Source organism: Artemia sp. Qi Xiang Cuo, chromosome 4 (genome assembly GCF_049724085.1).
Source record: "Artemia sp. Qi Xiang Cuo chromosome 4, ASM4972408v1, whole genome shotgun sequence".
In the NCBI taxonomy this organism is placed as follows: domain Eukaryota; kingdom Metazoa; phylum Arthropoda; class Branchiopoda; order Anostraca; family Artemiidae; genus Artemia; species Artemia sp. Qi Xiang Cuo.
The window spans coordinates 16,113,504-16,136,476 of record NC_142797.1 but is presented as its reverse complement, the minus strand read 5'-3'; the positions used below and the strand labels follow the sequence as shown (position 1 = coordinate 16,136,476).

At 36.7% G+C, this 22,973-nt stretch overlaps 1 protein-coding gene across 1 annotated transcript in view; it reads left to right on the top strand.

The window, feature by feature from the left end:
* LOC148952818 (fibroblast growth factor receptor-like 1) overlaps window positions 1-17,461 on the top strand; it is a 21,996-nt gene extending 4,535 nt beyond the window's left edge. Inside the window, exons 2-4 of the mRNA XM_089087787.1 lie at window positions 8,767-8,970; window positions 12,046-12,198; window positions 16,572-17,461. Of these exons, the coding sequence (XP_088943913.1) occupies window positions 8,767-8,970; window positions 12,046-12,198; window positions 16,572-16,948 (734 nt within the window). The 3' untranslated portion in view covers window positions 16,949-17,461. The remainder of the gene's footprint in view (window positions 1-8,766; window positions 8,971-12,045; window positions 12,199-16,571) is intronic.
* Window positions 17,462-22,973: the final 5,512 nt, after the last annotated feature.

The window sequence follows — 22,973 nt, the reverse complement described above, 5'->3', positions numbered from 1 at the left end:
TGTGTGTGTGTGTGTGTGTGTGTGTGTGTGTGTGTGTGTGTGTGTGTGTGTGTGTGTGTGTGTGTGTGTGTGTGTGTGTGTGTGTGTGTGTGTGTGTGTGTGTGTGTGTGTGTGTGTGTGTGTGTGTGTGTGTGTGTGTGTGTGTGTGTGTGTGTGTGTGTGTGTGTGTGTGTGTGTGTGTGTGTGTGTGTGTGTGTGTGTGTGTGTGTGTGTGTGTGTGTGTGTGTGTGTGTGTGTGTGTGTGTGTGTGTGTGTGTGTGTGTGTGTGTGTGTGTGTGTGTGTGTGTGTGTGTGTGTGTGTGTGTGTGTGTGTGTGTGTGTGTGTGTGTGTGTGTGTGTGTGTGTGTGTGTGTGTGTGTGTGTGTGTGTGTGTGTGTGTGTGTGTGTGTGTGTGTGTGTGTGTGTGTGTGTGTGTGTGTGTGTGTGTGTGTGTGTGTGTGTGTGTGTGTGTGTGTGTGTGTGTGTGTGTGTGTGTGTGTGTGTGTGTGTGTGTGTGTGTGTGTGTGTGTGTGTGTGTGTGTGTGTGTGTGTGTGTGTGTGTGTGTGTGTGTGTGTGTGTGTGTGTGTGTGTGTGTGTGTGTGTGTGTGTGTGTGTGTGTGTGTGTGTGTGTGTGTGTGTGTGTGTGTGTGTGTGTGTGTGTGTGTGTGTGTGTGTGTGTGTGTGTGTGTGTGTGTGTGTGTGTGTGTGTGTGTGTGTGTGTGTGTGTGTGTGTGTGTGTGTGTGTGTGTGTGTGTGTGTGTGTGTGTGTGTGTGTGTGTGTGTGTGTGTGTGTGTGTGTGTGTGTGTGTGTGTGTGTGTGTGTGTGTGTGTGTGTGTGTGTGTGTGTGTGTGTGTGTGTGTGTGTGTGTGTGTGTGTGTGTGTGTGTGTGTGTGTGTGTGTGTGTGTGTGTGTGTGTGTGTGTGTGTGTGTGTGTGTGTGTGTGTGTGTGTGTGTGTGTGTGTGTGTGTGTGTGTGTGTGTGTGTGTGTGTGTGTGTGTGTGTGTGTGTGTGTGTGTGTGTGTGTGTGTGTGTGTGTGTGTGTGTTATCCCGGCGGCGCTTCTCTGGTCCGGGGGACCTTTGGGGGCCAGGGGAGGGCCTTTGGGGCACAGAGAGGGCCTTTGGGCACAGGGAGGGCCTTTGGGGGCCGGGGGCACCTTTGGGGACCGGTGGAGGGCCGTGGGGACCCCGGTGGGCCTTTGGGCGCTCGATGGGCCTTTGGGGGGCCCGGGGATGGCCATGGGGGGCCTGGGTGGGCTTTTGGGGCATCGGGAGGGCCTTTGGGTGCCTGGGGGACATGTTGGGACCGGTGGAGGGCCTTTGGGACCCCGTTGGTCCTTTGGGAGCCCGGGGGACCTTTGAGGACCAGGGGAGGGCCTTTGGGGGTCCGGAGGGGGCAGGTTGGGGGCCGGTGGAGGGCCTTTGGGACCCCGTTGGTCCTTTGGGAGCTCGATGGGCCTTTGAGGACCAGGGGAGGGCCTTTGGGCAGTTGGGGGCCGGTGGAGGGCCTTTGGGACCCCGTTGGTCCTTTGGGAGCTCGATGGGCCTTTGGGGGGCCCGGGGATGGCCTTTGGGGGTCTGGGTGGGCCTTTGGGGGCGCCGGTGGCCCTTTGGGAGCTTGGGGGGCCTTTGAGGGTCCGGGGGGACAGTTGGGGGCCTGGGGGACATTTGGGGACCGGTGGAGGGCCTTTGGGAGCTTGGGGGGCTTTCGAGGACCGGGGGCTTCCTTCGGGGTTGGGGTAGGAGGATTGGAACCCTTTGGGGTTGGGTTAGAGGACCTCACAACACTGTTCAAATGAAACTTGTGTATTATAACGACCACACTCAAAACCTCTTCCAAAATCTCTTCAAAAATCTTCTTTTAAAATGTCTCTATCTGTTTCGCCGAAATAGTTCCATAACCTGTCTAAAACGGTTTCGCCCAAATAATCCCTAAACGTAAATTCAGCGTGTTCCTTTGTTATTGGCATCTCTGCGCTAACGCATTTCAAATTAATAAGAAACCTGTTCGCGCGCTAAAACAATTCATCGCTAAGATGTTTCTTTGCCTAATTGTTTCCATGGCCTTTGGTTATTAATATCCTTTGGAGTTCGACCAGTAGAACTGTTCCCGAGGCAAAGACATTAATGATTTGGATCTATTCCTGGAGAAATGTTTCTAGGCGAAAATTTTTAAAGTCTGACAGATGATGTCATTGATTGATTGATCTGTCAAGAAAGGGGAAATTAATTTGTTGTTTCTAAGGGGAATTATTGATTCACGATAGGTGAATTGAGGTCGACAGCACAGGTGTTCCAAGGTCGATGTTGTTGATGTTGTAAGTGCACGCTCTCAGCGAATGTCAAGGTCGTTGTTGTTGTTGTTGACACACCTTGGAAAAAGAAGTCATTGACCCCATTAACCACGTGTTCTTCCTAATGAATCTATGCCCATATATGGAGCCCCGTCCGTATTCTATGCCCATATTTGGTGCCCCGTTCGGACCTCCTGACCCCTCTCTACTTTCGTCATCGTTCCAGAGGTGGCCAGCCTATTCTCGCGTCTGTAAGTCCATACCTAATCGGACTGAGCGCACCTTTCTTCTGTAACTGTAAGTAAGGAGCGACCCGGCTCAATGGTAACCGAAACTCTAGAAAACGGGCTTTTGATACCAATAGATACATCAAAAGAATCTGATTTCAATGCTGATTTCAAATAAATAACTTTCATCAAGTTTAGTCCTACCCATTAAAACGTTAAGCGCCTGAGAAAATTTGGCCGATTTTCCAAAAAGGGGGAAAGACCCCCTAAAAGTTATAGAACCTTGATGAAAATCACACCATCATATTCAGCGTATCATAAAACCCTACTGTAGAGGTTTCAAGCTCCTATCTAGAAAAATGTGTAATTTTGCATTTTTTGCCAGAAGAAACATCACGGATGCGTTTTTATTTTTTTTTTTTTTTTTTTGTTTTTTTCCCCAGGGGTGATCGTATTGACCCAGTGGTCCTAGAGTATCGTGGGAGGGCTCATTTGCACGGAAATTAAAATGTCTAGTGCCCAATTTAAGTGACCAAAAAAAATGGATTGGGGGGATTTTTTCTGGTAATAGGGGGGTGGGTGGGCTGGGGATTATGTGGGAGGATCTTTCCATGAAGGAAGTTTTCATGGGGGAAGGGACATTGCTATGAAGGGGGGCACCGGATTTCCCAGCACTATTTAAAAAAAAGATCAGAAATTAAATATAAAAAGAAACAAGTTTTCCAACTGAAAATAAGGAGTAACATCAAAACTTAAAACGAACAGAAAATATTACGTGTATGATTGGGTTCACCCCTTAGTCAATATCTCGCTCTTTAAGCCAAAGATTTTTTAGTACTTTCATAAGAGCTATTTATTCTAAATAACGGCCATTGTGATTAAGGGGTGATTTTTAAAGAATTAGAACAAAATTCGACCTTTAGCTTAAAGAGTGAGGTATTGACTAGTAGGCGAGCCCCCTAATATACGTATTAAAAGTATATGAATATAGAAGTTCGTTACGTAAGTTAATTCGTAAGTTGCGTATATTTATTACTAATAAAAACGTTCGTAAATAAAATTAAACAAGTTTCGAGAAAGCTATTTAACCAAATAAAAGTTTTTCCACACCAGCCATTTTTCCACACCAGCCACATTTTCCATTTTTCCAGCAAACCATTTTTCCACACCAGCCACAAAACTCAATTCCTCCTAGAATTATTTAAACTAAATAGTTATCCCTGCCTCGCACAGAAAGTTCAGAAAGACACAATAGCCTTATTTATAGTGAAGCGTTTCTTAGCCGTATGTTTACCCAAATATTCAACACTTACCATTTTTCAACAACATCCACAACAATAAATTACTCCTCGAACTATTTAAACTAAATACTTACCCCCGCCTCCAACAGAAAGTTCAGAAAGACGCAATAGCCTTATTTATAGTCGAATGTTTACCCGAATATTTAACAAGTACCATTTTTCCACACCAGCCACAAAACTCAATTCCTCCTAGAATTATTTAAACTAAATAGTTATCCCTGCCTCGCACAGAAAGTTCAGAAAGACACAATATCCTTATTTATAGTGAAGCGTTTCTTAGCCGTATGTTTACCCAAATATTCAACACGTACCATTTTTCAACACCATCCACAAAACTCAATTCCTCCTAGAATTATTTAAACTAAATACTTACCCCCGCCTCCAACAGAAAGTTCAGAAAGACGCAATAGCCTTATATGATAAACAAAAAATTAGCAAAAATAACATCAAATAATCTACCAATCATGAAACTGCCACAAATCAGCATCGATAAATAAATGAAACCCTAAATGAACCGAAATTACAATTATGGCTGTTTTAGGCTACAACTCTTCCACTTTCCCATTATCTGCTTTAACTTCACTTCTTGAGTGTGTCCGAAAGTAACCATAACTCTAAAAAAAAGAATTTTAATAATTATAGATACATGAAAATGATTGGGCTTTATACGCTGATTCCAAATACATAAATTTCCTTAGGTTTAATGTCGAGGAGGTATTCTTTAACTGAAATCCCTGTACAACTAAACCCCCCATGCAATTGAATCCTCGTGCTACTGAACCCTCATGCAACTCGACCCTGTTTAACTAAATCTCCGTGTAACTGTACCCCCTCCCCCTCCCCCCCCTTTAACTGAAATCTCATGCAACTCAACCCTCCATGCAACCCATCTCCCTCAAAACACTTTTCAGTCATTTCCCGTTAAATTGACAATACGCTCCAAAACATCACTTGCGTATTATACAGTTCACTATCCTCCCCTCTCCTCCACAGCGCAAATCTCCCCCCCGTTCAACTGAATCCCTCCATGTAAGTGAACCCCTGTATAACCGAAACCCTGTACAACTGAACCCCCATGCAACTGAACCCTCGTGCTACTGAACCCTCATGTAATTCGACCCCATTTAACTAAACCTCCGTGTAACTGTGCCCGCCCCCCTTTAACTGAACTCTCATGCAACTCAACCCTCCATGCAACCCATCTCCCTCAAAACACTTTTCAGTCATTTCTCGTTAAATTGACAATACGCTCCAAAACATCACTTGTGTATTATACGGTACACTATCATCCCATCTCCTCCAAATCGCAAATCCCATTACCCTCTTTTTTTGCAAAGGTTAATCAAACACTTCCGATTGTAAAAGCATTAAAAAAATTTCCATTCACTAATTACCCCTTTTTTGCAAATACTCGCATATCCCATTACCCCTTTTTTTGCAAAAGGTTAATCAAACATCTCCGATTGTAAAAGCATTAAGAAATTTTCCAATTACTAATTACCCTTTTTTTTTATTCAAATCCTAATAACCAATCAAGTTATACTCTGTGGTTTGGGTTTAACACTAAAAAATGACACTGAACTTTGAAGTTACGCTGAACTTTTGAAATTGCGTTATTCCCTGGCGGTACATAGTCTGGTAGAAATGGAACCTTGGTATATACTTTTATTACTAATAAAAACGTTCGTAAATAAAATTAAACAAGTTTCGAGAAAGCCATTTAACCAAATAAAAGTAAAATTAATATGCAAAATTTTTTTTAATTATTCATGTACGGTGAGCCAAAATCAAAACCTGCATCAATTTAAAAACGTTCAAAAATTAAATAAAAAAAACAAGTTTTTTAGCTGAAAGTAAGGAACGACGTTAAAACTTAAAACGAACAGAAATTATTCCGTATATTAAAGGAGCTGTCTCGTCCTCAACGCCTCGCTCTTAGCGCTAAAGTTTGACTTTCTCACAACTCTTATTTTTCTTTAAACAATAAAAAACTTTAGCGCAAAGAGCGAGGCTTTGAGGAGGGGACAGCCCCTTTCATGTACGGAATAATTTCTGTTCGTTTTAAGTTTTAACGTCATTCCTTACTTTCAGTAAAAAAAACTTGTTTTTTTTATTTAATCACGATCTAGCTCCTGCTTGAAACTAATTACAATGTGTGGCCTTTCCGTCTTGTCTGTCTATGTGGAACTTTTTGTTCTGTTTCTCAAGAATTAATTGACATTTAGATGAGATATCATAATTTGGAACTTTTTACAGACTTAAAACATTTATGAGCTGGCTTTGTGAATATATGAGGGGTTTGAACTTCCTCATTCCATAAATATCAAAGGATGTTGATTTTTTGTTCGTTCATGCCTATTCGGCATTCCAATAATGTTCAGTTGAGCTTTTTTCGGTAGGCATGGAAACTGTGGCACATTAGGTTGACATTTCGGAGCAGGTTCAGTATGTCAACTGTTTAAATAGTTATCAAATCATCCTAAATTAGTTCTAATTAGCTGTCAGTTCCATGAAAAGTCAAGTCTTCCTTTATTTTTGGGGGAGGGTGAAACTGAGACGTATTCCCTCAAATTTGTCCCCTAAAACAAATTTCTAAGGTCGAACTGAGCTAAAAGCCATAAAATATACAGTAGATTTTTCTTTTTACAAAGATCTCACTTTCACGATATTCCAGGGGCACAACTTGTACCCTTTCAATGTCAAGTTACTTCTTATTCTTTTAGTCTTAAAAAGTTTTTACAAATGGTTCTGAGAGCTTGGGGGCTTGTGACAAAAATAGGTGATTTAGACTTAAAAAATTTTCAATAAATATTATTTAAAGACAGGAGCACCTCCAAAATTGAATGGTGAGATTAAAATCCATATAGAAGGGTTGGGGCATATTTTGGGGGAGGTTCTTTCTAAAAGAACTGCAAAATATGAGTATTATATGCTGTCTAAGCCTATAAGTATATATAGTTTTCACATTTCGGGGAGAAGACCCATGGACCCATAGGGACCCCTTCCCTCTCTGGTTATATCACCCCATAAAAGTTGTTTGGTTTCCATAGTAATTCTTAAAAGCCTCATACGTATTTGATGTTGCTAAAATTCTAGTCTAGAATCTTGAATAAATCTCTTTTTATTATGACCAAGGTTGCATTTTTAACCGAATCACAAGTGTGACAGTTTCGCAAATTTTTATTGTGACTAATTGTTTCAAAAATGCTCGACTTTTCAATATAATGCTCAGCGATAAGTGAGAATTAATTAACTTCAAAAATGTTCAAGTAACCCCATGCTGAATAAACTAAGAATTAATAATAGTAGCATTATTAGCAACAAATCACAGCAATTCATGTTGTTGCGATATAAAATTTTTATGAGTACAAGAGATGCATACACGAGGGGAGAGGCATCATATAGCCCTAATGTTGACTCAATTGAACAAGATTTGGCTGGGCAATAGTACGCAGATCAAAGCTGACTCAACATTAAATGTTTCATTAGCAGCTAATTGCTAATATACTACGTCCTAGCCGAGTGGTTTGCACCTTAGACTTGGAATGTCGCTGGTTATTTTTTTTTTTTAGAACGGGATCAGTGATGTTGCTCTATAAGCTCAGCCAGAGTCGATCCAGCTCAGCCAGAGTCGACCCAGCTCAAAATGGGTGCCTAAAAAATCTAGGGAAGGTAAAAGGAAGGGTGTGAAGGCTGGCCCCCAGCCCCCATTGCAATTTCTGGTTAAAGGGCGGAGACACAGGGATTGACACCACTGGTAGGGACTGTAAAGTCCAGTGCCGTATTCTTTACCTTTTTTTTATTTATATATGCAAAAATCTATATATTTGTGTCCTAACTATTAAAACTAAATAACCTTAATTTTATCAGCACAACAGCAACAATAAGGAGTGTAGTTAAAACCAAATGATATATAGGATTTATTTGTAGTCCCAAATGCATAAGTATTTTTTTTAAATTTGCACGATGGGGACTTATAATTTTTAATTTTTTAATCCTCAGAATTTTTAATCCTCAAAGACGTTTGGGGTCTCAAAAAGTCGATAAAGCCTTTAAGGAAAAAAGAAAAGTAGAACCTCAAACCTGAAATTTTTGTTTCTAGAGGTGCTAAAATGAAAGCTAAAAACAAATCTTAAACCGTAATACTGGAACCAAAGACCATAATAAATACTGTCTTTAAAAACACAGTAAATGCAGTCGCTTTTGTTAAGATTTCTTAATACACGAAAGTATATTTAATCAAAATCAAACAGATAAATTTTTGTTGTATTAACACTGTACTAGGAGGTGCCTAAGAACCTTCAAATAAATTTTAAACTTAAAAAGTGGAATAATTAACCAAGAGAGGATCCAGGATTTTTGTTCGGGGGGGGGGGTTACTAATTTTCGACTGGGTTTTTGACTAATTTTACTAATTTTTACTAAGGTTTTACTAATTTTCGACTAGTTTTTGACTTAGTCAAAAATTTTGGGGTGGGGGGGGGGGTTCAAACCGGGAACCCCCCTCCCCCTCCTGGATACGGCCTTGTAACTAACTAAGATTTCTAAAATGACTAAAATAACTGACCAAAATTACTAAAATAACTAAAATAACTGAATAAAATTACTAAAATGCCTAAAATAACTGACTAAAATGATTAAAATGACTAAAAATTGCTAAAATGACTAAAATAACTAACTAAACTGACTAAAATAACCGACTAAAATTACTAAAATGACTAAAATAACTGACTAAAATTACTTAACTGATTAAAATAACCGACTAAAATTACTAAAATGACTAAAATAACTGACTAAAATAACTGACTAAAATGACTAAAATAACCAACTAAAATTACTAAACAGACTAAAATTACTAAAATAACTGACTAAAATTACTAAAATGACTAAAATAATTGACCAAAATTACTACATCCTTTCATAACATATTGAATAAACGCAGAGTAACCCTCTCCATTATTGCAGGAATTCTGAAGTCGACATCTGAAGACTCACTTCATTTTCTAAACAGAACTGTTCAACAAGGAACAATTGCAACGTTGCAATGTCGAATGACTTCAGATGAACCGCCTCATATTGAATGGTTGAAAAAGGTCGAAGCTAAGGAAAAACTATTATACGCCAATCAGACTATATCCGTGGGGACTGAAGAATTCCGAGTACCGGAATGTATGTAAAATCTTTCGTCTTTTTTTCTCTCACGGGATTTTTATTTTATTTTATTCTTTTTTATTCTTGTCTTTTTAGATTTTATTAACTGTTTGGACACCCGTGGTATCTCTGTCGGTCTGTCACTCGGGAGCGTCAAATGTTGGAATACTATGGTCATGCTGTACCCTTGCTTCAGTGTGCTCAGTATTTTTCAACTTCTTTTTGTTCAGCGTGGGGCACTGTAATTCCCCAACTAATGTTTTTTTTTTACTATGGCGATTCCAATGGTATACTTATTATACCAATTTGACAGAATTTTTAATCCGTCATTATTTGGGGGGGGGGCAGTTGATCTCCCAATAATGTGGAGAAAAAAATATTATACATCCCATGTCCCTTGAATATCCGGATATGGACCCCTATTGCCCCTCCCCCCTCAGTAAAAATGCTGGGTATTTGCCCCTGACTATGAGCATATGAAGCTAAGAGAGAAAAGGAAATAACAAATGAAAAATAAAATAAAAAAAGGGTGAGAAAACGAGGATTTTGTCAGCCAGTGGCAAAACATGAAGACGAAAAACAAGCAAATATTCCGACAAGGACCTCCACCAAGTCGTCCTCAGTGCTAAACAAAAAGAAAAAGAAAAAAGAAAAAAAGGACAAAAATCTAAAATCTAACCTTTTGGAGTTTAGTCGACAAGATGCGAAACAGACGCTGAATGAAAGACTAAGGCGAAATCAATGAAAAAAGGATTTACCAAAGAGATTGAGCAAGAACGTTTTGCCTTGTAATACTTTTTGCTCGCCTGCAATTTCGGTTTTCATTAGATATGCAAATAGGTTCTCTAAAATTTGACTGGGTGCAAATATTAATTGAGTCTTTTAGTATTAAATTGTTATAAATTGGGCTTAATCAAATGTCTCCGGTGTCTCTATTTATAGCCAAATTTATGCTTATATATTTTTTTTTTATCTCAATTACCTCTTCAAAAATTTGCGATAGGCCATTTACAGTAGATATTAAAGTTGCCTCCTCAAAAAGAACAAGATGTGTAGGATTTTCAAATATATGTAAGGCCAAGACGGAATTAAAGTTGTCATTTTTATTTTCCAATCTCAGGGACATATCTATTGAAATTTTGTGTTCATGCAAACGTTCACCAAGTTGTTGATGGGTCCTACCAATGTAAAACTTCCCACGTGAACACGGGGCTCTGTAGACACCGCCAAAGTTTTGTAATCTGACCAAGCAGAATTTTCCTTTAATTTTCTTTGTAAGGTCTGCTCACATTTAGGGACATCGCATGAAGTGTACATAGAAACTGCATCAAAACTAGATAAGATAGTTTTTTCTGTTATACTTTGAAATTTTATCTTCGCAACAAGACCTATAGAATTTTGCATGTATGATTCCCGTGTGCTTGACAAAGGCTTGAAAATGGGGGCTAAGAACTTTCCCACACTTGTAGCTGGAGAACTATAACCTGCTACAATAGGACGTTACGATATATCTTTCTTATGGATTTTAGGCAGACCATAAAAATTTGGGGCTGAACATCCATTGGGGTAGAATTTTGTGTACATTTGAGGGGCAATTAGTCTACTATCTTTTAAAATTCCTATTTCTTTTCTCAACTACTGTGTGTATTTGTCTGTGGGATCCCTTTTTATATCTTTGTAAGTATTTTCTTCCATTAAAAGGGTATTTGCTTTCATTTCATAATCTGCAGAATTCATAATTACTACTGTGTTTCTTTTGTGTGCTCTTGTAATTACTGTGTTTTTATCTTTTTTTAAGTTCCAGAGGATTTTAATTTCTTCTTTTGACTGAGTTGAAAGCGACTAAGAAGGCCTATAATCAAGAATACTCTTTATAATTTCACCTTTGATCAGGTCTGGATTTTCAACCTCCCCATGAGAGCTAAAAATAGCAGACTCCACGCCCGTTATAATTTCTGATGTATTTACGGCTATTTGAGCCATTGCAAATATGGTCCTTTTGAAAGAATACTTGGCTCCTTGGATGTGAAAAACTTAAAGGATAGATTTTCCCAAGGAGGGCCAGGACAAAATCTAGGAGGAAAATCCGTGTTTGTTGAAATTGTTGAAATTCCAGTTTTGGGAATTTTTCCGATAAGCGAGTTTTTGCTATATGGGAAACGTGTCGGAAAGACCTTTGTGAGATATGTAAAATTTGGTGAAAATACCGAACGGATAAAGTCTGATATAATAAAGATTTGAAATTAAATATCTTATTACTAAGGATGCGTCTTTTGAATCTATGGTCTATTAAAATATGTGTTAAAGTTTTGAAACCCATTCTCTGGACAAACAGGCCTTCAGATTGTGTGCCCAAATATAGGTTGAAACGTAAAGAAGGTCGAAGAATTCGATGTCTTTTGCAAGTTTCTACAAAATTGAACTGACAAATAAGATTTGTTTGTTTTTTAACACAATTTAAAAAAAATATAAAACAACATTGGTCCAATGCTCCCCGTAAGCTTGGCGTCAATACATTCCTAGACCACACTTGCTATACATGACATATGAAGCTAAGATAGGAAAGGTAATAATAAATGAAAATAATATCTTGTTTTAAAATAATTATGTTCTTTTCTCTTCTTGTAGGTAATTGTGGTTTAATCTGCTGAGCGTTTTGTAACGTAAGTCTAATGGTCTACTGTTCCGCTTTTAGGTTTATAACTGTGGGACATATTTTTCCCTTCCTTGTCTTTTTTCCAAAACAGGAAGCTTACATAAACCTATGCGAAATGTATTTATCAGACTCCTTCAACACAAACCTGCACACCTAGGGGACACGGAGCGAGGAATTTTTCGCCTGAAGTTGAGCTAAAAGATCCCGTCCCTCCTCGAAAATCAAATTATGTTGTGAAATGTTTTTTTCTTTCTGTAAAGCTTTTTCCCTCACCTGTCAAAAGTTAGCTGATTTTCCCACCCAAAAAGTGTTCCTACTACTGTAATAACTTTTTCCTTGCACTTTGAAGCAGACAACGGTCCTTAGATCTGTAGAGCTTCGTTGATAATAAAGATTTTACTAGCGATGCCTATGTTCGAATGTTTATTTCTTTTTAGCCGGTGATCTTGTAAGGCAAGAAGATGGCTCATATGCCCAGCAATTAACAATCAAAAATGTAGAAGATGAGGACTCTGGCCTTTATCTTTGTCTTGGAGCCAACACTATGGGTTACAGCTTCAAAGAGGCGTATCTTATTGTTACCCGTTCAGGTAAGCCTAATTAGTGGCAATTTTGGTGACGACCTAGAGACAAATGCCTTTATTATTTTTACTTAATGTTGCAGATAGTTTTATGTTGTTGCTGGAATTTTTCAGCACATAATACTACAGAAATTGTGACTGTCACTCTCTGTAGGAATTTCGGAAAAATTTGCAGTAATGTTTGAATTGACTGGTACTACCATTCAGCAGTGTAGCTGTGCCAAGATCAATTGAAATAGAATTAATTGGACAGAGAAGGACAAAATTTATATATAATTGTATATACATATACATATATATAATTGTATATACATATATATATATATATATATATATATATATATATATATATATATATATATATATATATATATATATATATATATAATATATATATATATATATATATATATATATATATATATATATATATATATATATATATATATATATATATATATATATATATATATATATATATATATATATATAAAATATATATATATATATATATATATATATATATATATATATATATATATATATATATATATATATACACTAACGCTAAAGTTTTTAGCTAAAGCTCTTTACGCTAAAGTTTTTATTGTTTAAAAAAAGAGTTGTGAGAAAGTCAAACTTTAGCGTAAAGAGCGAGGCGCTGAGGATATTTATATATATATATATATAATATATATATATATATATATATATATATATATATATATATATATATATATATATATATATATATATATATATATATATATATATATATATATATATATATATATATATATATATATATATATATATATATATATATATATATATATATATATATATATATATATATATATATATATATATATATATATATATATATATATATATATATATATATATATATGTACATATATATATATATATATATACGCTAACGCTAAAGTTTTCAGCTAAAGCTCTTTACGCTAAAGTTTTTATTGTTTAAAAAAAAGGGTTGTGAGAAAGTCAAACTTTAGCGTAAAGAGCGAGGCGCTGAGGAAGGCACAGCCCCTTTCATATGCGGAATAAATTCTGTTCGTTTTAAGTTTTAATGTCGCTCCTTACTTTCAGTTTAACATTTTTTTTTTTAAAGGCTGCGAAACGGGGGGGTTTGGGGGGAGGCCGCCCCCCAACTGTACCTTCTAATCCCTGTACGTTTTAAGGTTCGAACTTGTGACTCAGCCTCTTTAACTCTTTAGAAAACGTAGTTTTTTTCAAATAATATATACATAAACCATAAATATGTAATACATAATACATACTAAATACATAATTCAATACATAATAAATACATAATACATACATAAATTTACAGTATAATAAAATTATATACAGCATTAATTTTTACAGTATGTAATTTTTACTTTGCAAAATAACCACCTACTTTAAGTTTTTGCACATTTTTCCTATTGCAGGATCAGAGTGGAAAAGCCAAAAATTTAAAAAAACTGAAAGTATTAAATTTGTATGAATGAAATATCTTTATTTTTCACAAGCTAATTTACACCCTAAAAAATGTAAGACAGAATGATTGCAAAAGAGGGCAGATTACCTACGTAGTGCCTTACGATTATACATCTCTTCGTTGCCAACAATCTTGGAGCAGCCAATCTGAATTCTAAGCCTGGAGTCCGAGACCAGCCCCGAATGTAAAGAACACAAGGAACATCAGTGACGCTACTGGTACATCATTTACAAACAAGGGGTGATAATGAAAGTGGTATTTGGATATGCTGATATATAATAAAACTATACTGACCATTTCCTTGTGCTGAGTGACTAATCCAAATTTTGGAGCTTATCCAAACTAAACCAAAAATGGCTATGATATTGTCAAAGGTTGATTGGGCCATATAAAACTATTTATGGATATGATAACAGTAGGGTTCGTTAAAGTCTTCGATTTAATAGCTGTATTTGTAAAATTATAAAGCCTCGTATGTAGGCTAATTTTGGGGCTAATGCAAACTAAACTAAAAGTGACTTTGATGCTGTGAAAAGTCCATTGGATCACACAGAGCTGTTTATACATATGATAACAATGGGCTTCATTAAGTTTCCGATTTAATAGCCGTAATCCTAGAATTTTGTAGGTTCGTAAGTGGGCTAATTTTGGGGCTAATCCAAAATAAACCAAAAGTGGCTGTGATGTTGTCAAAGGTTGATTGGGCCACATAGAACTGATTTTGAACATGATTATAATAGGCTTCATTCCTGACGGTGGTTCCAAACTCAATATACCTTTAAATATCATTCCAGATAAAATGGTATAGCAGATGGCAGGGATTTTCATGTTTACCTGCTTCCCCAAAAATATGGAAAATTACATATTTATATGCAATGTTTGATTAGAATAATAAATACAAAATTTGCATGTTTAACACACACACCCTACCCCAAAGCATTTCCGAAGCATTATGAAAAAAATATATATTTTAATATCAAACGGATCTTCTGTTAGAGCATTCATTCTTTAAGCATTGGTAGGAAAAGTCAAACTTGTGAATGATATGAAACCGAATAAAACGAATAAGAGAAAGTAAAATCTTCAGCAGACTTGTATCTCTTAAACTAAATGAATGTGACTGTTTATAAGTTTGTGGTTAGATTAGAAATTAAGGATGTGTGACTAATGGTTCCCTTTAACATTATTCCAGCTAAAGTCAAACATTTAACTATTTTATTGTTAAATGTCTTCTACTTGTGCCTTAAGTGGCTTTATCTTTTATTTTAAACTAATATACTGATGTTATTCGATTTTGGAGTTCTATACTATGACATCTTTAATGTTGACATGTAAGCACAATTCAGCTTTCTTAGAGCTTGTCAAAGCCTTACTGCAAACTACAACAAAATCTTGTGTGCATGCAAATTGATGTATAAACCTTAGGAACAGAACGCAAAGAGCTACCAATTTATAAAGAAAACTTGTCGCTTTTCATGATTTTATTCCTTTCGTTTCTTATACTTTAAACTTTTATTGTATTTTTTTTAGCTATTTCTTGCACACCCATTTGTTTTCTCATTTTTATTTTATTATCCCTGTGCATTATAAGACTTATTAACCACAATTGCGACCAAGTTTGGCTTACAGATCTAGGTTTAAGTTTAATTGTGACAGATTATATGGCTTTTAATGAATTTTTTGCTGTGTATCTTGCTCAATTTATATAAATTATGTTTTAACGTGCATTATATAATATATTTAACACCAGAAAATATTAAAACATAGATAAATAGATATTAAACATGAGTTTTATAGAAACTCTATCATTTGACAATCTTGCCTGTCTCTAGATCTAGTGAGTGTTATGCAACAATCCTAGCTACTGTTATCAAAAGGGTTTCTTACGATTCAGCATCCAAATAGTCTTTTTCTTGAGCTTAACTTTTTTCTTTAAGTTATTTTTGACTTTGTTTCTTTGTTAATTTTTCCATAAATAAATTAGGAAAACAAAGTAGCGAGCTTAACTGAGCTTACTGAGCCAAGCATCGATTCCTTCACTAATAAGTGAATTTCGCATGTGTAAGATGTCTCTACTAAGTTAATGAGCCTAACTAAATTAGTAAGCTTAAGTAAATTTCTCAGCTTAACTGAGCCTACTCAGCCAAACATCAATTCTCCTCACTAATAAGTAAATTTTTCCTCACTAATAAGCTAATTTCTCCTCACTAATGAGCTAAATTAGAGAGCTTAAGTAAATTAGTGAGCTTAACTGAGCTTACTGATCCGAACAACGCTTCTCCTAACTGATAAGTAGAAGCTTTCCAATGTGTAAGTCGTCTCCACAAAATTAGTGAGTAACTAGGTTAGTGACCTAAATTAGGGAGCTTAAGTAAATTAGTGAGCTTAACTGAGCTTACTGAGCCAAACGTCGATTTTCCCCACTAATAAGTAGAAGCTTTTGTATGTGTAAGTTATCTATACTAAAAATTTAAGGATCTCCTCTTAATCTGTGTTACGTGATTCCTTTGACAGCAAAGTCATATTCTTTGAATAATCTTTAAGAGTTGCCAAATTTTTGTTTTAAGAGGAGGCTAAAAAACCTATTAATTGAATTCACCTGCAAATACAGCAGGTTAATTTTATTTGAACTGATTCTCCTGTGTTTTTTGCCTCATTGCTTATGCCTAGCGAAAATGATCGTTCATCTTAATTTATTTTTGTCATATAAATTGACTGTTCTGTCTGCATGTACGGGATAAAAATATCTTGTTTCAATGCCAGATGTATGAGCTTGTCTCAATTTGAACAATTTGAATTATTTATTGGCCTACGATTCATATTTTGAAAATAGACTTTTATCTATCTAAACAGAAATTATATTTACTTTCAGAATCCGGCCATATCCGAGACGGATATCGTGAGTCCTCCGTTGGGTTTCTGGTTTCCATCATTTTGCCGCTTTCAGTCCTCGTGTTTCTCTTCATAGGAGCTTTTATCTGGATGCGTTTTCACGTCAAAAGGACAAAACCTATCCTTCCTGTTGATCCACCTGGTTCACTTATTGACCATAAATATGAAACGGTGACGCACCATAATCCAAACCGGAAAAAGTGTGAAAGTCTCCTTGCACAGGATAATAAAAATGTTATAGTTACGCCTATAGAGAGGACGTCCGACCGACATAAGCATCCTTCCCGAAACAGAGGATATTGTACATGCTATAAAAATCAAAGTGTTAAGGGTTATAATATGCCAGAATATTTATAAAGCACTAAGTGGCTTAAGTGAAAGCAACCCGGAGAAAGGTTGAAAACTTTCTATATTGTAATTACTCTCATTTCCTTCATTAGGCACTTACTTCAAGGACCCTAAATGACCAAAATTACAAAAACCCAAGCATTAAGGGCAATTGTATTCTTGAATATTTATGAAGTCAGTGTTATGTGGCTAAAGTGCAAGCAAACCGTGGAAAGGCTGAAAACTTTCTATAATACAATTACTCTCAATTCCTCGGTTAATATTTAGTTTAATTACCCTAAATGACCATTAATTACAAAAATCGGATAGTTTAGGGGAATTATACGCCTGAATATTTATAAAGTCGGCATTATCAGGCTAAAGTGAAAGCAGCCCATGGAAAGGTTGAAAACGTTTTATAATGTATTTGCTCTCAATTCCTCAATTAAGTATTTGCTTTGATTACTCTAAATAAAGAAAGAAAAACGAGCAAAAATGGGGTTTTTATAGGCCAAATGACGATACTGAAAAAACAACGCGAATATTTCGAGAGGACAAACGCCTCTCTTCTTCAGCGCGAAACGAAAACGTGTTTTTTCAGTATCGTCATTTGGCCTATAAAAACCCCATTTTTGTTCGTTTTTCTTTCTTTATGTGATGTCAGGCCAATGTGGTTTAAGAAATTATCTATTACTCTAAATGACCATTAATTACAAATATTGACGAGCAAAGGGTCATTGTTTGCCTGAATGTTTATAAAGTCTCCATTATGTAGCTATAGTGAAAGTAATCCATGGAAAGATTGAAAACTTTCTATTTTGTGATTACTCTCGATTTCCTGATTAAGCAATTATTTGGACCTTAAATGACCGTTATGACCACTAATTACACAAATCAAAATATTGAGGGTCATTGTCTGCCTGAATATTTATATAGTCAACGTTATATGGCTAAAATGAAAGCAATCCATTCGAAAGGTTGAAAACTTTCTATGTTGTGATTATTCTCATTTCCTTGATCAAGAATTTACTTTAAAGGCCCTAAATAACAGATAATTACAAACTTCAAGGTTTTAAGAGTCATTATTAGGCTGAATATTAAAAAGGTCAGTATTAGTCAGTATTAGGATTTTACCTGCCTTTGAAAACCAGGGAAAATCATATTTTTGCCTTTATGCTATTGATGTGTTTTTTGTTTTTTTTGTTTTTTTTTAACAAGAGCTATGTACTATATTCTTAGCAATCTTAGACATAAGAAATAAAGACAAGTCAAAGTAATTGAATGCTAGTAACACAGTAAATGCCAATGTTCACAATTGAACAGAAACCAACTATCCAAGGAGGAGAATGAATATGCAGTTCTATTTGCATATAATATACATACTAACATTTTTTTTTTCTGTATAAGTTGTTCCAAATCGTAAACTAAATAACCAAATGGCAACGTAAAGATTTTTTTATATTAATATTTTTTGGTTATGTTTTGTACATTTTTTTGAGTCGTTCTGTGTTTCTGTATATACGTAAAATGTACATAATTATGTAAAGAGTATTTAAGTACTATTTCCAATTATAATAAATCATTTACAAATAAATTTAAATTTTTATTGTGTTAAAAACTAACCATTGTTTCTTAGTTACTTCTTCAAGCTCAATTTCTTTGTGTTGTGAAATAACACTAGTACTTCCGTAGTTTTTTGCTTCTCGTGATTAGTGCTTTATAGCTTTTAAGTGGTAAGAGATGCAAACTCAATATTTTTATCGCATATGTGCCTTCGTAACAACCTGTGTGCGCTTAAACTCTTTTGATTTTGTGCATTAGTAGTAGTAATAGCATTAGTAATAGTAGCAGCTGTAGTAGTAATAGTAGTAGCAGTTTTAGCAGCTGTAGCAGTCGTAGTAGTACTAGGAGTAGTAGCTGTAGTAGAAGCAGCATTAGTAGTAGTAGTAGCAGTAGCGCTAGTAATAGAAGTAGCAGCAGACGCAAGTAGTCATAGTTGCAGTTACTAGTAGCCACAGTGACAAGTGGCCGGAGTCGTAGTTACGAGTAGTCGGAGTAGCAGTCACAAGTTTCCCCTTAATGCCCTTAGCTATTCTAGACATATTGCAGATACGATCTTTTATCATTTATATTTAGCTAAAGGTTCCCGTCAACATGTGCTGAAAGTTTTATTTTAATGCCTGTATCCGTTCCTAAGATATCGTAAATGCACCCTTATTATAAACTTGGGTTGGATATACTTTTTGGTTTTTGATTTAATTCAACATCCTAAATTACATATTCTGAAAGTTCCAACGTAACACCTCTCGCCGTTCCAGGAATATTGCGCATATATTCTTTTGCAAATCTGAATACACATAATACCTTTTGTTTTAGTTTTCACCCTCCTCAACTTTTCCTACAGAATAAAACTTAATACCCTGTTCTGTTCGTGACACATTGTATCTGTGCAATTTTGACAGCCTGAATGTACTTAAACTCTTTCGTATTATTTCAACAGTAGTATAATAGTAGCCCTGAAAATTTCAGGGCAAAAGTCGTTCTTGGGATATTACTGACGCGTCCTTTAAACAACCGGTATGCACATAGTCCTTTCAATTTTATTTTATAGCATATAAAATTTCCCTGCTATCTTCTACTTTATATCCTATTCCAGTTCAAAGATGCACTTAAATTATTTTGATTTAGTCAATAGTAGCAGTAGTAGCAGTGGAAGTAGTAGCAAAAGGGGTAGTAATATTAGTATCCCTGAAAGTGTTTGCTTAATACCCTTAGGCGTTGCTGTGATATTGCCGACAAACCCCTTTTTTAACTCCGCATGTGCATAGTGTGTTTTGATTTGACTCAACATCCTCTCAAAATGCTCTTGAAGCTGCAACTTAATGCTCTAAGCCGTTCTTGAGATATTGCTGATATGCCTTTTTGATAACCTGCATGCATACAGTATGTTTAGCTTTAGTTCGACACTCCTCTCACCAGTCTTTGACTGTTTTGCATTAATACCCTGGTCATTAGCTATAGTAGTAGTCGCAGTAGCTATGCTAGTGGCAAGAACAGTGGGAGTAGTAGTTGTGAAAGCAGAAGCAATATTAGCAACAGCAGCTTCCACATAGTGCTTTTTTGGTTATTTATGCATCGCCCCAACAAGCCCAGGTAGTTTGAACTTATTACTCCAATCTGTTTCTGAGGTGTTCAGGGGCGGATCAAGCCTTTCGCTCTAGGGAGGGGGGGGGGCGATTCTTACCGAAAAAGTCGGGGTAGTGTCCTTTTTGTCGGTCAAACAAGGCTGATTTTTATTGCGTTTTAAGTGTCCCTGTCGGTCTCTTATTTAACGAAAATCGGGTTTTCATATATTGCAATAATGCTTACAAAAACTGCACTTGAACAACTGACAACTGTTTACAAGAAAAATTCAAGCTTCCTGGCCTTACTGCTCGCAAACCTGTCGTTCACCCTGTCAATGCTGATATCGATGTCACGGTGCACATTAAGGAGGGCCAAACCACTGAGTCTAGTTTGCCCCATCTGTGCTCTGAGCCAGGATTCCAGTTTGCGTAAAGTTGAGAAGCTACGCTCGGCAGATGCCACGCTCACTGGAAGAGATATGAAAATAGCAAGAAGTGAGGTGACATAAGGATACAGGTCTCTGTCACATTCCTTGGCAGTTTCATCCGCTGAAAAAAGAAAAATACCTCTTTATCTTTTAAGCCGAAGCCATCTACTTTTCCATACATGTGCTTCTGCCAAAACAAGCGTTGCGCTGGTAGACAGCACGGTTAAGCCAAGAAGTTGAACTTACATGCTTTTGACGGAAGATTGCAGCAAATCATCAGTACAATTCATAATATTTGATGACAGCAGTACGGTTAACCGGAAAAAGTTCAGCGTGTTTCTTGAGAATCGGTTCCTTAAGTCACTAATGTCTGTTCGAGCATATGTAGAAAAACAGCACGTCAGTAATATTATTCAGGCGTAGTATGATGAGGATTATTTCGATGAACCTTTCTTTGTGTAATCCATGGAACTTTAACAGACAATTGGATTTCGTCTGACAATTCTTTTGCTTGTTAGAATGCTAATGCAAACTCTTCGTCAAACGTTTCCCGTCGCTTTTCCATAACACCTAAAACATCGGAAACGTGGCCATTGGCAGTACCCAAGCCCAAAGTCTTCTAGCCGACTAAGAGGCAAGGTCACAACGAAGAATGCTACGTAGACACTGAAGGGAAACCACGAATTCCGCACTATGTAACACTATCACAAGCGTCTTTGCCTTCAGAGTGGCTACTTATTCACTCCAGTGACTAATGTGTTCCAAAGACTGAATGATTTTTGGAAGTTCAGAGACAAACAGCATAAGTGACTTGTGCCACTCGATCCACTTTGTCTCTCACATTCCCGTGAGCTTAGCTTTCAGAACCTTATTCAAGACGTAATTTCTCTTCGCAGATGCATTAAAAAAATGCAACAACTTCTTTTATAATACCTATAGCATTTCTGATGCTCGAAACAACTGAGCTTTTTCACAAGAAAATGTTCAGGGCGTGGTTAAAGCAGGGACAACGAGACGCGTTTTTAGCTATTTTTTGAATTTCCACTTCAGCACCACAGTTTTTTGATACCATCATTACGCACACATCCTTCCCGATTCCAACACAGTCAAGTAGATTCAAACCCATTTCTTCCAAGAGGCTTAGAACTAGCTGGCTAATCACTTTTCCGTTGGAAGTCGGCTCTTTGTCTGCAGAAGAACTTTCAAAGGGGGCATGATGAACGTCAACAAAACCTATGAAGTCCTCGCGTCTATTGTTATCGAAGGCATAGCAGAGAGCTAAACCAAGCTGCGATGAATGTGACACATCTCTTGTCTCATCGAAGATGATTCCGAAATACCTTGCTGACTTTACTCTCTCTAGAATGACACCTATGACTTCTTTCGCACAGCACTCAATCAACTAGTTTTGAGTTGTTTTGCTGGTAAAGGTAGCATTTGTTCCCGATGTTTTCAGTCGTTCGTTTAATTTACTGCCACCACTTTCAACACGATAACGTAGTGGTTCTCAGAAGTTTCCTTCGTTGAAAAGCGGCATGTAATCCAAGTTTAAGCTGACATTATCCCGATGGCCCCTCAGTGGAATATTCTGCCTTCCTAGAAATATGATTGATTCCACAGTCGGCTTAAGCCTCTCTCTGTTTTCTGTTACTTGCTTCATTCGCTGTTCGTTAACACGGTTATTTACATATTCGTGTGGAGAATCTTGGTAGGCTTTTAGAAACGAATTTCCAGCTTCTACTGTGTCACGATGGTACTGACAAGTATCATGTACTGTCAGGTCTCCATCTTTTCCCAGTAACTTAGTAAATTTTTAGAAAGGCTTTGTGACCAGCTTTCGTAGGGCAACCTGTCTGTTGGAACCCCCGCTAGCCCCAGTTACAAAAAGAGGGCAGAATTTGCAAAACAGACCGTTCTGGGCAGCAGATTATACAAGTCAGTGGAAACTCTGCAAATAAGAATCGTTCAAGTACCTTTTTTCCTGTTTCCCCCACTTTAAATGAACAGAATGCGGCATTTGGTATCCGATTGGAAGTTTCCATGGCCTCTCCAGAACCTCGCACTTTATTCGGTCGTCAATGGCATGTATTGCACTGATGTGGATCCCAATATCGTTTTCTGAAAACAGGGTAGAGAGTGGGGGTGTTGTTGGATGACCACTCTGAACGCTTACGGGGTTAACAGAAGATTGCAAAATGTCCGGAATTTGTCCATGTTCGCCACTTCCAACAGAACTAATTGAAAAGCTCAGTTACAGTTATACTAACCGTTCTGCTAGACTTTGAAATAGCGAAGCTATCAAGTGTCTTTTGTCCACGTTTTCCCGACATTAATATCACTTAAACGACGAAAGTCCTTGTGACAGACGCACATTCAAATTTCACTATAAACTGGAACGAAATGTTTGTTTTGACATTTCAGAACATTCAGGTCTGGTTGCGATGCGTCTTGTACAGGGAGGCGACTGGCGAGAACTAGCTAAAATTTACCGGGTAAAATGTT